The following is an 18999-nucleotide window of genomic DNA, read 5'->3' as shown; positions in this document are numbered from 1 at the left end:
AACATTGTTAACAATTCTGTATACATGTCTGTAAAAAAACATTGTTAACAATTCTGTATACGTGTCTGTAGCAAACTAGCTCAACTAAAATGTTTGTAATCTTTGCTATTATTTTTATTAATATTATTAATAGGTATGTGTTTTTATTATTTTATTTTACTAAATTTTTTTAGATTGATTTAAGCATACATATATTGAATAACTTAATCAACCATAAGTGCAGTGTAGGGTACACAACCACTAGGGCTTTATGTTTAAGCTCTTATTAAATTTTTTCTAATCTTTTTCTTTTACTTTGTTTAATGAAAAATGTGGGGAAAAATCTGGATAAATCATTTAAATTAAACTTTTCTTTTCTTTTTTGCAAAAAAAAAAAGAAGAGATTTATGTGAAAAATATAGAATTATATGAAAAATAGAGAAACTGTGAAAAATATATAAGAACTCTCTGAAAAGTATAGGAGAATTATGTAAAAAGTTTGAATGACACCAGTTTTCTTTAGAATCATGTAAAAAATATAGAAGAATTGCGTAAAAAAAAAAAGGAAAATATTGTGATATATATATATTAGGGATATGACTTTTTAATTTTTTTTCAAATAAAATGTTTCCTGTATCATAAATCGATAAACTTTTACCTAAAATCATGAAAAAAGGCCCAAATAGCTTTCTGCAACAAAAAAAGGTCACCCCCAAAATAAAAATTTGATTTACCATTTTTATACATTCATTTTTGACCGATGTTTTAATCTTAAGCTTAATTCTCAGCTTAATTCTATTTATTTCATTATTTTGTTATGAATTTATAAATATAACGCCACACGTTACCATGGCAACAAAACGGCCGTGGGCCGGCAAATACTTGGAATTGTTATGTGATGACGTCATTGTGTTACCACGGCGATATAGACGACTGTAACAGACTGTAGAAGATTATAGAACTTAGTAGAACATTCTGGAAGCTCTAAATAATTATATAAGCGAGCTGCTGTCAGAGCTCAGTGTTGATAATGTGAATAGTTCTATGAAGTACTCTGCGTGTAACTGAGCTAATAAGGAACTACTGTAGCGAACTAAAGACGCTGTAAGTGTACGAAGTATAAATAGTTGTAGCATTATCGTTAGGATACGGACTGGATTATCGAACTGTTATCAACATTGACTGGATTATCGAACTATAATTGGATTACTATACAGTTAAAGTATTTTATTAATTAAACGACTTTATTAAACGGATATTTACGCTCAGCTATCCGTAAAGTCGTAACAATATTATATGATGTCTCACAAGAAAAGTCATACCACAGTAACAAAGAACAAGAAGACTTGGACTAAAAATTTGGTGAGATTTCAAGAGTCACACAGAAGAAGAGGAAGCGTGGCTGTAGAAGAACATTCACTCGATGAAAAATCCAGAATACCACTTCAATTGCAGATCGTAGGAAGATACCAGTTTCTCGGAGCATATGTTAAAGGAAGAAAAGAACGAATAGACCAAATTTCTAAGGAAATTACAAAATTGTGGGACAATAAACTGAATTTTCCACGTGTGTCTGATCAAGTGATAAGAGCAAAGCTTATGAAGGTGCTGAAGGTCTATGATGAATGTGTCAAGCGTGGAAAATATGATGTTCTCAATGCATTATTTGACATCACGAAAGTGAATGGCCAGTGGTTATCCTCGGAAGATAAACGTCTATACCACCTACAAAAAGAAAGTAAAGGACAGGTGGGGTACTCAACAGGACAAGTGGCAAGTAAAGAAACCATTCACCCTTCCAAGAGAAGGAAAGTCCAGTCTGGAACAGCAATACCTTCCACATCACAAGTCCTGTCTACCACAGACAGTGGTACTGAATCTGAAAACTGCAAAAGTAAGAGTGAAGATGATGAAGACGACGACGGTGATAAAGACGATGATGAGGACACTCAGAAAAAAACTAGAAAGCACTACAAAAGTAAATTTGCTGTAAGTATGGTTACATCAAGTGGAGTTTCCACAAAGAAAGCTGCTAAAATATGCAATGTATTATCACAACAAGGTATTGATATTCCAACTCCAAGTCAATCAGCAAGTTACAAGTCCATATTCAAAGAGGCAGGTAAATTAAAAAAAGAAATGATACAACAACTTAAAATGGAACAGTGGTCCTTACACTTTGACGGCAAACGAATAGATGATAAGGAATATCAGGTAGTTGTACTTCAGAATGAAAGAACTGACGTGAAACTTGATGCACTGCGTTTAAAAGATGGCAAAGCTGAAACTGTTGCTGAAAAAATTGCCAAACTTATTGATGAATACAATTTGTGGAATTCAATTAAGATAATCATTACTGATACAACAAACGTCAATACTGGGAAGAGAAATGGAGTTGTTGTGAAGTTGCAACGTATGTTTAAATTAAAGGGTGTCACAATACCACAATTTATTGGTTGTCAGCATCACGTACTAGACAGGATTCTCCGTCTGGTGATGGACGAAGAACTTGGGGGTGATACCAAATCTCCAAACATTGAATACCCATTTGTGTCTGAACTGTTGAATAAGTATGATGAACTGAAGGATAAGTTTGTTAATGGAACTGTAGAAATTCTTGATAAATCAGGGTGGAGAGACGATATGAAGTTTTTGTACCATTTAACAAGAGTGTTTAGGTTCTATGAAGAACAAAGAAACTTCCCTCTGATTCACTTTCAGAACATTCCTAATATGAGCAATGCCAGATGGAACTCAAGAGCCATTCTCGCCATTCTGGCGTTCATTCTTATGCCTGAAGCGAGAAAGAATTTGGAGAAGGTTTGCAGGTTCATTTCATATGAGTGGGCAGAACATTGGTTTAGTAGTCAAAAGTACAATGACAATGACTTCAAGAATTTATCTGATGTATTGAAGCCTTACAAAAAGGCATTGCAGTCATTCAAAAATCACTGGAAGAAAGAGCCATCCGTCATCGACATACCACGAAGTAATCAGATAGCTGAACGTGCAATCAAGGTGATGCAAGACCTGTATGCTTCCTGCAGAAAGAAAGACAAACTGCAACTTCGATTCATTCTAAGTAATAAGTGCTAGACTCTTTATGAGACGTGAGCATCATGTGACCCATGTACTAAACACAGTAGGCCTATAGACACAGACAGTTATGTATATTGTTGTACTAGACGCTTTGATACTGTTAATTTTGTAATACTTGTATAATTATATATCACATAATGTTTTTTGTTATATCACAGTACATGTTGCATAAATAAATAAAATAACAACAGGAGTATGACTCTTACAACATCTTCAGCCTTTAATATTCATTTACTGTACAAAAGTGTACCTATTGAAAATTCGATTTTTTGGTTTTGGGGTGACCTTTTTTCAAAATATGTCAAAATGAAACATCTATTCGTTCTTTTTACATAAAAGTTCATTGAATTACGATACAGGCCTAGTAGGTTGCAAAAAAGTCATATCCCTAATATATATATATATATTTATATATATATATATATATACATATATATATATATATATATATATATATATATATATATATATATATATATATATATATATATATATATATATATATATATATATATATACAACCTTCAGAATTAGGAAAATGAGGTAGGCAATAAATTGCTGATCTCAAACTGTTAGAGGTCAGCATCAGGTCGGCAAAAAAGTTTGAAATACTATCTATGTATTATATGCTTATTTATAATTGACACAAAAAACCTAAAAAGAAAAAAATGTTGTATACATCTGTTATTGCTCAATGCCATAAAAATGATATACACTAAATAAAAAAAAAATAAAGAAAAGATGTATCAAAGTGATTACTTTGCAATTTAAAGGAATTATTTGTTGAATTCAAATTAACACCCTCAATCCAAAATGGGATTTTTCAAAATTGCTCACTTAAAAATAAAAAGGGTTTATGTTGGTCAAAAAGGAATTCATGCTTTATGTATCTTCACAATACATCAAAGTCTAAAACTTGTGCTTAATGCAATTAAACCAGAGAAAAATTATTATAAAACATTGTTTTTGACAGAGAATCAAAAGAATGCACAGTCAAAATGACTGTGCATTCTTTTGATTCATAGAATCAAAAGAAAGAATGCATAGATAAATTTTTTGCCATAGAATTAAAAATGTTGTAAACTATTAAAATTAATAGCTTTGCAGTTTTTATGAAAAGACTTGATGGCATCTCATTCTTTTATTGCTAAAGCATGAGGTAAATATTTTAATAAATTAAAGTTATCCATACTCCAAATGAAATTACTGTTTTCATAGATTTTGCACCTTGAAATTTGTCACAAAAGTCAAAATCCAGAGTTACCTCTGAAACCAACAGCATTGCACACAGTATCTTTTAGTTATTTATATAAAACATAATCAGGGTGTTACAGAAAGTCAACCAATACTTTTATGTTTAATATCTGATGATCTAGCACATGATGTTGGTTTATTGTATAATGAAAGGAAATGCCATGTTTAAAAAAGAATTTTTTTTTCAAACACCAAAAAAATTCACTACTTTTTTAATGGTTATGCAGGCCAAAAATTGCAAACATTTTTTTAACTTATGCCAGCACACTGAAGATTATAAGTACAATGCAAATGAAATTTCTTTGCAACATTGTGTGGAAAGTGATGATGCTGATGGTACAATTAATAATTTAATACTGCAAAGACCTTACCTTTTCTGGTACATGAAGTTTCCGCCTATTTACTCCACGCAATGCAATAAACATAAATGCAATTAACATAAAATATGTCATAAGCCAAAAGAGTCACTGAAGAGAATTTTTCAACATTAAAAATAAAGATTATAAAAAGATGATTTTTCTTTACAATTTTAGAAATCATTTTTTGGTATGGATAGGCCATACAAAAACCCATAATAATTGTAACTACACTCCACTTCACAGATGGCTAAATAAATTAGACAATATATGTAAACTTAAATGGGTATAAAAATAAAAAGATATTTATAACTAATGCTGTGCATTTGTAATTTTTAAAAAAATGATTAAATTGAATTTGCTTCCACAATTATTTTGATGGTTACAAAAAAGTAGGGAATCCATAATATATATTAACGGGTTCCCTACTGTCTTTTTATAATTTAGAACAGCTTTTTTTAATTTTTGTTTTTCTATATTGTATGCCAAAATTATTCCCTAAACGTAAATGCAAAGGTATAAGTCTTAGTTTTTATTATATATCTGCAACATTTATGTATGTATGTATGTATTTTTGTATGTATATGGAAACATTAGAATTGTCCACTAAGATTATATTTTAAAATGACCCTAATCGCGGTAAATTGAGATTGATTAATCCTCCATCAGTGTTTCTAATTATCTCTAAAAGTTGTCAACCCTCTTCAACATAAAAATAAGAAAACTTTATCTTCATAAGTAAGTATCAAAAAAGATGAATTAGAAGAAAAATAATTGATAATTAAAATCTTGAAGATATTGAAAAACACTTATCTACTGAAAATAATATCATTTACTTACAACCAAAACAATTCTATTTTTATCCAGTTTAAAGCATTTAATTAAGGAGTTCAACTTTTTTTGCTGATAGTTAATAAAAGCTTATTGTTTGAAGCATTTTATTATGGTTCAAAATGTACTGTTAAACCTCTTTCAAATAACAAAATGACTACATCTAATACAAAGTCAGCTTTAAATAAAGTTTTAAGGTATCTAAAAGTAAAAGATTAGGATCATAAAACTTAAATATTATTTGAGCATCTGAATGTAATGAGAGATCATTCTGTTGGCTGTACTGTTTATTCTCCTGATATAATAACCAAGGATTTTGAATATTTTGCAACAAGTTGTTCCACTTACAATTAATTGTGCTGTGATTATCAGTGTTCGAACTTTATTTGCCAAGTATTCAAACTTTAACTCATATAACTTCAAAAATAAATTCTCAAGATGATTTAATTTTTTTAAGTTCTGTGCTGTCAAACTTTGAGGAAAAAAAAAGAAATTGAGTGTTATTGATAGATAAAACTTATGTAAAAGCTGCTTTATTATATCAAAGTGGAAATACTTTTGAAAAAGCTGTTTATAATATAAAATTACTTACATTGCAAATTGGAGAGATTAAGTTAACTTATATACACCAAAAACAGATTATTAAAGTTATTTAAGTTGACTACAACATCAATCAATCCTAAAACAACATAATGGCAAAAAGTAAGCATTTGTTTACAAGTGTTTAGTGATGGGACAGTTGCAGCTTACTAACTCATCCTAAAATAGACCAAGAATATGTCAAGTGTACTATTATTTTTTTAGAGTTGATTATAGATTTTTGAAATAGAGGCCATTTTTCAAAAATCCAGGTGGGCAGATATAGGAATGAGTTCCGTAATGTAATTAGATCTTCAGATGATGCTAACTTAAAAAAATTGGTTGTTATTGCAAAATGGCTGAAAATATAAAACCAATATTTTGTAAACGAGTTTGCCAGCTTACAAGACATAGAAGCAGTTCACTTTCACACAATTGTAGTGGCCTAATTGATTTGTCTTGCCATCTTTTATTTTGTAATCCCTCAATTAGTTATTAAAAAAGTATGCAAAGCTGGTGCTACAGCTAAGTATTGGCGTAGAAGGAAATGATTGTCATGACTGCCTTTTATGTCTTGAAAATTTAAATGATAAGGAAATTGACATTATTTACAATTTAGCAGATTAAAACGTTTTTTTTTTCTATTTAGTAAAAAAAAAAAAATTTATGTTTTTTTTTTGTTACATTTTGTTACATTTGTCACATTACTTATTATTTCTTTTAAATTAAAAATCTCAGTTGAAAATGTTTTTATTTAACTTTACAAGCACTTTTTAAAAACCTATTTTTAAAAGGTGCTTGCAAAGTTAAATTAAAAAGTTGTTAACTAACCTCAACAAACCAATTTAAAAAAAATAAATCACAAACTTCTTCAAACAGTTATATTTAATCTTGGCAAAGCTATAACTTTTGCTAATTCGCCATTCTATTTTTAAATCGGCCCTCAACCAAAGAAATAACTGCACAGTGTTGAGGCCTTTTATTAAAAAGGCTTTGGTTTGTACCCATTGGCATCAAAAGAAGGCACCCATGCACTCCTAACACATATATATATACATACACAAACACACACACGCACACACACACACACACACACACACACACACACACACACACACACACACACACACAAAAGAAAGCATAAAACATATTACCTTCCAGTGCAACTTGCTATGCCAGATACTGTATCTTGTGGTCGGACATCATCCTATTAAAAACAATTTCAGTACAATATTGCTTTTAATATAAAAAACTATCAATATAAATTTATTTAATTTAAATTTATACTATTTTCATACTCTTGTCACATTTTGTGACATCTTGCTAATCTGTTAGTTGATTAGAGTGCATGGAAAATATAGAATGAGAAACTAACAAAAAAAAACTGAAAAAACTGCTTTCTAAATGTAAATTTTTGAAGTTATGTATTTGTTGTGTCCAAACCAAAGTAACCTAATTAACTATAAAAATCATCTTGAATAAAAACTCTGTACATTTTTACTTTCACCTAAAAGTTGTGATTTAGTGTAACAAGATATGATAGCTTGCTTGAGGGGCTGACCATAGTAGAAAAGAGAAAAATATAACAAACTTTCAGCTTGGATTCTAGTGCAAGTCTAACTAAATTTACAATGCATTTTTGGACCATGTCTAAAGAAAGATTTAGAAAAACCAACCCAACTGACAACTGATGTTATTTTTCAGAAGGAAAACAAAAGTTGTTATATAGTTTAGAGAGTATAAAATTCTGGAGGGTTTTTGTTTCACTTAAAAATTTCACATTTTTGAGACAATGACAGGAAGTATATAATCAATATGACATTTTAGTGTCAGGAATACAAGCTGTTGAAGAGAATAAGTGAAAAAAAACCTTTAGAATGTAAAATTCTAAAGGTTATTTTTCACTTATTCTCTTCAGCAGAGGTTGACAGTCTATTTGACTAGCAAACACATAACAGCTAATTTTTTTTTTGATTATCATTTAAAAAAACATTATTTTGGTGGTAATTTTTTAGCATCATAATAGTTAACTAAACTTTGTAAACAAAAACCTTTTGAGAATAGTTGAAAGTTTTTTCATTAAAATAAAAACATTGTTTTACATAACCAAATAACTTTAGATTTAGAATTTAGAATTGTTTTTTATTCATAACTATCTAGTTAACTGTTTACACTTTTATTCAGTTTTTAGTAAACTATCACTTAGACATAATTAAATAATATTTAAGTAACAATTAATTTTAATTTTTAATTAGAAACAAAAATATTAAGATTTTGCATTTTAGCCAACTATTTTTTATTATATTATTTATTTATATTATTTATATTATTTTTTATTATATTACTTATTTTAACAATATTCCATCAAATGCAAATGTTATTCATTGTTTGATTCTCTTGCTGTTTTGTGGAAATATTCAAATAAATAATTTAAATAAATCAAATAAATAATTTAAATAAATAATAATGTGGAAAGATTCAAATAAATAACTTAAATAAATTTAAAATTCATTTAAATATTAATCTTTTACTACATAATAACATAACAAATGAGAGAATTAGAAATGGGACTATTTCATAATTTTCTCTGTCTAAAAAGAAAAAACAAGGAAAAGTTTAGCAGATAAAACAATTTAAAAAAAAAAAATAGAAAAAAAATAGAATCTCCTACCAAACAACACACAAATCAAAGGTAAAGACACAAATCAAAGGTAAAGACACAAATCAAAGGACAAGACACAAAAAGGGACAAGACACAAATCAAGGATTATATGTGATAAGATTATCTAGAAACCAAATCACAAAGTTAACTATTTGGGTAAGACATTGAGAATTTAAAAAAATTAGAGCTTAGTGTGCCAGCAAAGTCAGTTGTATTAGAACTAAACCATTAATCAAATTAAAATTAAAATTTTAGTTTAACTAAAATAATTCTACTATAATTAAAAAAAAATTAAACTTATTAGTTGATCGAGTTTGTCATTACAATCAACTTTGGTAGCACGGGTTGAAATATTAAAATCTATTAAAGTATGTGTAAAAATATAAATAGCAAAATAGCAAAATCCAAACTAAAAAAGGCCTATGTAATGCTACAAAAACATCCAAAGAAAAAGCATACAGGGGACTTTCAAAGACAAAATCTCATTTATCTCAAAAGTGGAAATGTGTGACACGTGCTTTTTTCTTCCAGTAGTCTTCAAAAGATAGTTATTTAAATTCTAATTTAAAAAATTAAGGTAAATGGTTTCAAAAAATCTGAAAAGAATTTTATTATACCTTTAAATAACTTTAAACATCTTAACTTGGTGTTCACAATAACATTTAGTTTAAAGTAAGAAGAAGTAAAAATTGTTAGAGAGAAAAGTATGAATCATTAGAATGAGTAGTAACAGTCATTTACTTTACAGTTTACTTTACAGTAAAGTGTAGTATGAATTGTTAAAAAAATGCTAAAATCAACATTACAAAGAAAACTTTGAATAGTATGAAGCATAAGAAAAAAGTGTCAAACATTATATCAACATTATAAAGAAAAAATACAACATTATTTTATACCTGCCCCTATATAATTAATAAAAAAATAATAAAAAAATCTTTTAATAAAGAAATGTTGTTGACCTATTGAATGACCTGTATATGTGTGTGTCTATTAGATAATCTTGCTATAGGTATAATTATAAAATAAAAATAAAATCACAAAAAAAGTTGTCTAAATACTTTTAACATTATAAATAAACAGTAGAAAGATAAGATAAAGACTTTTAGCATTATAAATAAACAAAGGATAAAGACTTTTAATATTAAGTCTTAAACATAATTATTTCAAACAAATAACAAAATCAATTTATTATTCGTAACAACTTACAGACAAACAAAAGTTTAAAACTTCATTAATAAGATCAGGATCTTCTGTTGATCCAAGACAGTTAAGAATTCTATTCTTTTCCTCCATTAATGTTGTGTTACGATACAATGATAACATCTGCTCAAGTGTTTTATGATCACCTACACTCATAACAGTGCTAAAAAAAAAAGTATTTTCATCAATGTTATCATCAAGAGAGTATTTTTATTAATGCCATCATCTTCATCAAAATCATGATAAAAATGATATTAATTATAATCTATAACATGGTCATTGTGGTGATCATCATCATTTTCATGACTGTCATGTTGATGATGGCCATGATACATCACCATCATCAATCATCATCATCATCATCATTACCATCATCATCATATACATATAAATTAAGAGAAAACCACTTTAATTTTTTTTATTTTGCTCCATCAATAATAACAATAAAAAATTTCTGGTGAGTTTTTATTGAATAAACACTGTGTAAAACAAAAAAATGAGTTCAGTGAATTTTTACTTAATTATTATTGATTTGTTATTTTAAGAAGATTGAGCACTCTATTTGCAATAGTGGTATAGTGGTAGAACACTTGAAACATAAAGGAGAAGTTTCAAGTTTAATCTCCACCACATCCATGGTGGTACCACACTCAACTTGTTTCTCTGCGCAGTGACCTTGTTTGTCAAGGTTCGTGTTTCGGAGTTGAAGAGTTAAGAGAGGGTTGTAACCACAATATAGTAGCCTCCTTGACTGTAGTGGCCATCTTGACCTTTAGGAGGTGAATTTACATTATGAAAAAAACAAAACAATTCATTTGAATTTGTATTATTAGTATTACCTATATACTGCTGAACGTAAATCAGCAGGTATAGATTGAACACCATCTACATGATCTAAAAACTTTTGTTTACTTTCTTCCACTATTTCATTATCACCAGCCAATCCTAATCTTTTTAATAATAAACATCTCAACATGGCAGTCAGATGATCTAAAAAAACAAATATTTCAACATGGCAGTCACATGATTTAAAAAAAATCTCAACAAGACATGATCTTAATAATAAACATCTCAACAAGGCAGCCAAATAATCCAAAAAGTAAATATCTTAACATGACAGTCAGATAATCCCCCCCCCCCAAAAAATATGGCAGTCACATAATCGGAAATATATATATATATATATATATATATATATATATATATATATATATATATATATATATATATATATATATATATATATATATATATATATATATATATATATATCTTAACATGACAGTCAAATAATCTAAAAAATAAGTTAATTACTTAAGTTTTAAACTTTTTGTGTTTTTAATCATTTACTATTAATAATAGTCCTAAAACAAACCTTCTCCTTCTAAAGGTTTCCATCCTAGAGAGGTTGCAACAGGTTTACATAAAGATATCAAAAACTTTTTATAAGTACTAAAACTATTAGTATTTTGTATTATAATGGAGAGCTTGTGAAGGTTCCCACTTAAGTCTGACCATACAGTGTAATCAGTTTCTTCTTTGTAACCAGTTAGTAAGTTTAAAAAATTGGTAGTAGGAGAGACACCAGGAGTAGGAGAGACACCAGCCACAGCTAGAGCAAACAAATCATTTTCTAGACCAATGCGATCAACAGCAGGCAAAGAGTTTATTGCTGGTATAAGAATGTCAATCATATCAGCAGAGTAACTAGTTCTATAAAATCCTGTCATACCAGGATTTAATTTGACCCAATCTCCTGGAGACACATTATCCAAAAATAGAACCATCTCAGGGTCACTCATCAGTGTTCTAATTTCATTTCTTTTGCTAGTTGATATATTAATAGGAACTGCCCATAACTGTTTTGCTGGATCTATAGATAAAAATCATTTATAAAATAAACTCATAAAATAATCAATTGTATTTAAACTTGTTATTTGTATATAAATTCAATAACTTGTATTATAAATTCAATAACTTATATAATAAAGTTTTATTTATTTATTTACTCATTTTCAAAAAAGCATTTCTAAATCTAACAATTTAAAAAAAAAAGTAAAACCTAACAAATTTCATCAAGTTTAAATACAGCATATACATTTTTTTATCATAAAATAATTTTCAACTAATTTTTAGATTGGAATAACTTTAAACAAATTTTTTAATTCTATTTAAAATTTTTGGCAATAATTTAAGATAACAATATATTTTTGACTTGTTTTTTTAAATTGGTTTCAGAACTTATCTAAAGCTCATCTAGCTTTAATACGTCATACAATCATATCACTTACACACAACATATGTTAAGTGCAAGGTTACTTGAACATAAAAACTGGAAGATTCCTATTATATTTAACATGTTATTGTTCTTAAAACCTTTCACTTGACTTGAAAACCTAAATCTAAAAAAATATATAGAAATTTGTCAACAAATTTCAATTAGAATCTCAAATTGTATTTGAAATGACAATTTGAGATTCTAAGTAGAAACTTAAACTACTTTTTCAAAAACAAAAATCATATGAAATGTAGAAAATAATGCAGTTTCTTAATGCAAATATCAAGCAGTTGACACACAAAGATTCTAATGACAGTAAGTAATGTTATTAATGTTAGTAAACAAAGATTCTAATAACAGTAAGTAAAGTTATTAATGTTAATAAACAAAGATTATAAATGTAACATCAAGTAGTATCAGTTGACACTAAACTTATTTAAAAATAGAAATAGGAAGCTGCTTGCTTTTTTGCATTGCAACTTTTATTGAACTAAAAATACTATTTTAATTTTTGGAATAATTAAAGACTCTTGGAGGAAAAACCCTTGTGATCATTTTTTGTTTTGTATGGGTAGGAAGAAATTTCCTAATGGCTTTAATTATTATAAGAACTACATCATGATAGCTTTGGTGTTATGACTCCATATTATATCATAATGTGCATTAGATTGCTTTGAAAGCTAACTTTTTGGAGGTTCTAGAAAACTTAACAACCTTAAAATTTATTTTTTTGATTTTAAATTAATCTTAGCAATTATTCTATTAATGTTCCTAAAATAAAACACAATCTTTCCATTTAAACTTATGTTTTGTAAAAATAATAATAGCACATCATTTTAGTATTATTCACAACCTTTCGTGTGTATTATTTTAGTATTATTCACAACCTTTCTTGTGTATTATTTTGAAAGTTGCCTTGTGAACTATTTTATGCAAAAATATTATTTGTGTATCAAAACTTATATAGTGATAAACAAAACTTTTTTTTTTGCACTCCCATATCTAATAACTTGAATTAATTAACCAATAAATTTTCACAAAACTTGTGACCAATTAAAATATTTCAGAGGATGAAGAAAACCTTGACAACATTTTAAAATTTTTATAATAAACTCAATATGAGGGGGTGAGAAGCGGAAGGGTACAAATAACATCATTATCATAGTTGAGGTAAGTGCAGAATTGGATGAAGGAAACAAAATGTAGGTGGCAAAAAAAATATAAGTGAGTTTCTGTGCAATCAAACCATAATTAATTTGCGCTACCCTTCTTAGTTATTTCAATAAAGCATTTTAAAATTAAATTTGGAAGTAACTTTAAACTGCTTTTTCTCAAAACTATGAAAATATCACTTGGTTCTCTTCGCTTCTCAACCCCTCATTTATAAAAAAAATATTATTTGATGTTAGTAAACTCAAGCTGTAAACTAGTCAAAATTCTAATTGAACCTTATAAATGGAATTAAAAAATGTCAGTTTGGCACTCATTATATTTAATTATGTTTAACATTTTTTGTTATTATTTTCTTTTTCTAAAATCCTATAGTACCAATTTGAAATGCAACTTAAGAGTTCCAATTAAATTTCTTAAATCATTTTTGATAGTAACTAGCGATAAAAAATACTTTAGTAATTGTATTTAAACTTGCTACAAATGATTGCTTTAATTCATTATTGTAAATTGATTTAATATTGGGAGGCATTTTTTGCATTATTTTGTTGATACATATTACCAGAAAGAATTAAACAGTTTTATTATTGTTATGTTTTGTTTAATAATTTTTCATATTTGAATGAACTATGAATTTAAATTTTCAAAGAATCTCTAAATAAATTGTTACAATATTTTGATATTGTAGAAAAGTAAACTAGCTTGTATTTTCAATAGCAATAATGTCAAATAATATAGAAAATGTTATTGACAATTTTTTACTCATTCTGTGTAAGGTTTTTCAACATTCTTGTTGTCAAGGTTAATAACTGCTTTGTTTCAAATTGTTTTTAAGACTAGAAAAAGTTTGAAAACATTTTTTAATTATTTGAGAGACTGCCAGCCCCTACCAAACCCTCAGTCAATGTAGTGAAACTTTTTTGTAGCATCAGACTAAAAGAAAGCCAATGTAGCAGAAGTCCGTTGTAGCAGTAGGCTATAAGATAGTCAATGTAGCAACATTCCGCGCATGTTTTACAGTAAAAAAATAAAAATAAAAACATGTTTTGATTAAAAAAAAAAAAAAAATAAACATTCAGAATGTTTTTAAAAACATTCAGAATGTTTTAACATTCTAAATGTTTTTAAAAACTAAATTTAAACATTTAGTCTAATCATTTGCGTTTTTATAGTTTTTTTAAAAAAACAATAAATTTATTAGTTATTTTAGTAGTTAAGTGTCATTTATACAAAAATGGTAAGTTTAAGACCTTTTCTATAAAAAAAAAAAAAAAAAAAAAAAAATATATATATATATATATATATATATATATATATATATATAGATCTATAGTTTGTTGGCTTTGGGAAGAGCGGAAGGAAAAAAGTGATTCTTACGCCAACACATACGTCACTTTTAATTACTTTTGACTTTCGTCCAACATTTTCGTGTTGGACGAAAGTCAAAACCATTAATTTAATTACAAATTAATTGTTATATAAAAAAACCACAAAAACGCAAATTTAATTGACCAGAATGTTTTTAAAAACATTCTGAATGTTTTTAACAAAATAAACAATGTTTTTGTTTTTATTTTTTTTAATAAAATGTTTTTATTTTTATTTTTTTTACTGTAAATCATGCACGGAGTGTTGCTACATCGACTATCTTATAGCCTGACTCACAAGGGAGTGCTGCTACATTGACTGACAAATAGCCTGACTCGCAAGGGAGTGCTGCTACATCGACTGACAAATAGCCTGACCCGCAAGGGAGTGCTGCTACATCGACTGAGGGTTTGGTTGGGGCAGGCAGTCTATCATTATTAAAAAAAAAAATTCCGGTCTTGCATTTTAATTTTTACTTTTTGTCAACAAAATATGGAAAAAACTTTCGGACAACATCTAAGGGTTCTATATATATATATATATATATACACACACACAGTATTGGACAAAGCATTTGCAACCAACATCGAACAATGTTAAAAAGTGTTCCTAATTTTACATGTCTCAAAAACGAAACGAACTATACTACCACAGCAAACAGTCAGGAGTCTGGAGTCATAGCATGCCATGACATGAGCAATCAGCTGACAGGTGACAGCACACAGGCAGAATTTCGTTGACAAGTGCCATTTTGTAGCGGACAAAACAAGTGCAACTTTTTTGTTTTGTTTCATTTTCTTAAATCTGGTTCATGTAAACGTCACGGAAGTTTTTTAATAATTAAAGGAAGTATCCAGAAGTTTCCAGAGGCATGCAGAAGCTTCCAGAAGTTTCCAGAAGAAGCATCTGGAAGCATCCAGTAGCATCCAGAAATATCCAGAAACATTCAGAAGCATCAAGACGCATCGAAAAGAAGCATCTAGAATTTTCCAGAACAGGTTCATACAGGTTCATTTTACTATATAAGAGACTTGTAAATCGACATATAATTCAGTGAGTTTATGGAAGTCAATCAGTCAGTATTATCAAGACAGTTTATCGAAGTGAGTTTTATCAAAGTGTTTTATCGAAGAACATCAATACAAGAAGTGAAATACAACAAGTGTTTCATTACATCAATACAGTCCACATCCAACCAAGACATTGTGTTCCACAGAGCATTATTGTATCATCAGAAGGTAAATGTAACACGGTAAGCCTTGAGAAGCGTGATTATTTATTTTTATTATTTTTATGACTTCAAGTGCAAAAATGGCTCCCGACAGTCTTGGATTGGAACTGAGAAAGAAAATTATTGGCGATTACGTAAGTAAAATGTCACAAAAAAGTATTTGTGATAAATATCGCGTGAAAAAATGGACCGTATCAAGACTATGTTCCAAATATCGTTCTACGGGGAAGTTGGCCGCAGATAACAAAGTAGGAAGACCGCGTTCCACCACTTCTAGAGAGGATTCTATGATCGTCAGATCCGTCAAGAAGGATCCCTGGATATCATCAGTCAAAATACAAAATCAATTACAGTTGCCTGTATCGGACCGAACAATCAGAAGACGCGCTGTTGAAGCCGGATTGTTTTCTCGACGCCCTGCAAAGAAACCGCTGATTTCACTAAAAAACCAGAAGAAAAGACTCCTGTTTGCTACATCTCATATTGACTGGAATGTGCAGAAATGGCGAACTGTCCCGTTCAGTGATGAATCGAAGTTCAACATCATTGGGAGCGATGACATTTGCCGTGTACATCAACTGTCTAATGGCAATATAACGGTCATGCCTCATAAATGACACAATCTATCGACCTAAGTGCTACATCAACATGGCAATACACAAAAAGTTATTAGCTTTAATTATTAATTGAAATACTTTTAATTTTAAAAACTATTAATTGAGACACTTCTAAATTAAAAAAATATATTAGATTTAAGCTTTTATTTTCTCTGGTTTATTGTTTATTCATTTTATTATTTGTTAAGATTGTTTTTCTTTTCAGTTTATGATTTGTTTATTTTTAAGTTTCTCTTAAACTAGTTTAGATTTTTCAGCACATTATAAAAAAAAGAAGCAAATTATCAATATATACAAAAAAACTGTGGCAAAGTTGTCAAAATAAAAAAATACATGTGTATTCATATAAGGCATGCAACCGCAAACGTTTCCTGAGAAACGTTTGTGGTTATAAATAAATATATAAATAAATATATAAATATATATACACATAAATATGTATATGTATGTATGTATGTATGTATGTATGTATGTATGTATGTATGTATGTATGTATGTATGTATGTATGTATGTATGTATGTGTGTGTGTGTGTGTGTATATATATATATATATATATATATATATATATATATATATATATATATATATAAATCATAATTTTAAAGATTGCATCAAAAAAATAAGTTGTCCGTTAAAATATTTAAAAGTCTTTTTTAGATATCTTATCAAGTATTGTTTTAGGAATTTATTTGTGTATTAGCGAATTAATGGCGGTAGTGGTAAAGCGCTCCCTTCATAAGCGAGAGGTTCCGAGTTCGATCCCCACCACGCCCCTGGTAGTACTGCACTTAACTCGTTTCTCCGCACAGCGGCCTTGTTCGCCAAGGTTTGTGTTTCGGAGTTATAGAGTTGAGAGAGGGTTATAACCACTATTAAGTAGCCTCCTCATCTGTAGTAGCCTTCTCGGCCTTGAGGAGGTGAATAACATTAAGAAAAAAAAAAAATTTGCTTTTCATACCTATTGAATTTTACACAATTGATCTAATTATGCATAAAATTGACTGCAAAAAAAATAATCGTACACTTCAAAATAATGTCAAATTGATCAAACTCCATGGAAATTAGTATCGAGTGGGGCCTCCTTTAGCCTTGATGACCTCATCTAGATGATTTGGCATTGAGTTGATCAAACTTTGGGTCTCTTCTGTTGTTATATTATCCCATGCCCTCATTATAGCTTCTTTCAAGTTGTCTTTGCGTCTAATTGCTCCATTGCCAATTTTTCTGTCCAAAATATACCACAAATTTTCTATTGAATTCAAGTCCAAATTTTGAGATGGCCATTCCAAAACATTGACGTCATTTATGTCAAAGTATACCTTCGTTTCCTTAGCGGTATGTTTTGGATTGTTATCTTGCTGGAGTATGAAATCGCTTTCCATTCTCAATTTCTAAGTATATGGTTGCAAGTTAGCATTGAGGATTTCACAGTACATTGAAGCATCCACTTTGTCATCAGTAAATGTAAATTTCCCCACTTCCTTTCAACTCATACTACTTCAAACCATCACATTTCCTCCTCCATGCATTACACTACCTCGCAAACAATTCAATTTATAAGCTTCTCCTTTTTTTCACCACACTTTTTGGACTCCATCCGATGAGATGAGATGGAGTCCAAAAAGTGTTTTCATACTCCAGCAGGATAACAATCCAAAACATACCGCTAAGGATAACAATCCAAAACATACTGCTATTTTGACTCATCTGACCACAAAATTTTTTTCTAATATAATATCAGCATTTTAAGTACTTTGATGCAAATTCCAATCAACATTTAATTTGTTTAAAAGTTAAAAAAGGTTTATTTCGAACCACTCTGCCTCTATATTCTTGTTCTCTTATACAATTTCTGATTGTTTGTGGAGTCACAGTGATGTTATGATCTTCTTGAATTTTTAAAGCTAATTTAGCTGCCAAAACAAATCTATTTTTCTTCACATTAATGATAACATTAATGATATTTCGATCAATTGCACTAGTGGTCTTGCGTTTTCCTCCTCTATCAGCCATACTAGCAACGGTTCCAATCAGATTTTGCTTCTTAACAATTGAGAAAATGAAGTTATGCTTTGACACAAATAACATCAGTGTTTTATAATGGCCTTTTCAAAGTCCGGGCTTGAATCTAATAGAAAATTGGTGGTATTTTTTGAACAGAAAAATTGGCAAACAAGCATTTAGACACAAAGACAACTTGAAAGAAGCTATAATGAGGGCATGAAATAATATAACAACAGAAGAGACCCAAAGTTTGATCAACTCAATGCCAAATTAACATATATATATATATATATATATATATATATATATATATATATATATATATATATATATATATATATATATATAGTATGGCTGATAGAGGAGGAA

General features: G+C 28.7%; 1 protein-coding gene across 1 annotated transcript in view; it reads right to left on the bottom strand.

The window, feature by feature from the left end:
- LOC100207973 (puromycin-sensitive aminopeptidase) overlaps positions 1–18999 on the bottom strand; it is an 88499-nt gene that overhangs the window by 14246 nt on the left and 55254 nt on the right. The window contains exons 9-12 of the mRNA XM_065799900.1: positions 11336–11833; positions 10800–10950; positions 9967–10123; positions 7253–7305 (exon numbers count right to left, since the gene is read on the bottom strand). Of these exons, the coding sequence (XP_065655972.1) occupies positions 7253–7305; positions 9967–10123; positions 10800–10950; positions 11336–11833 (859 nt within the window). The remainder of the gene's footprint in view (positions 1–7252; positions 7306–9966; positions 10124–10799; positions 10951–11335; positions 11834–18999) is intronic.

This window comes from Hydra vulgaris, chromosome 06 (genome assembly GCF_038396675.1).
Source record: "Hydra vulgaris chromosome 06, alternate assembly HydraT2T_AEP".
Classification (NCBI taxonomy): domain Eukaryota; kingdom Metazoa; phylum Cnidaria; class Hydrozoa; order Anthoathecata; family Hydridae; genus Hydra; species Hydra vulgaris.
This window is presented reverse-complemented; position numbering and strand designations above follow the sequence as displayed.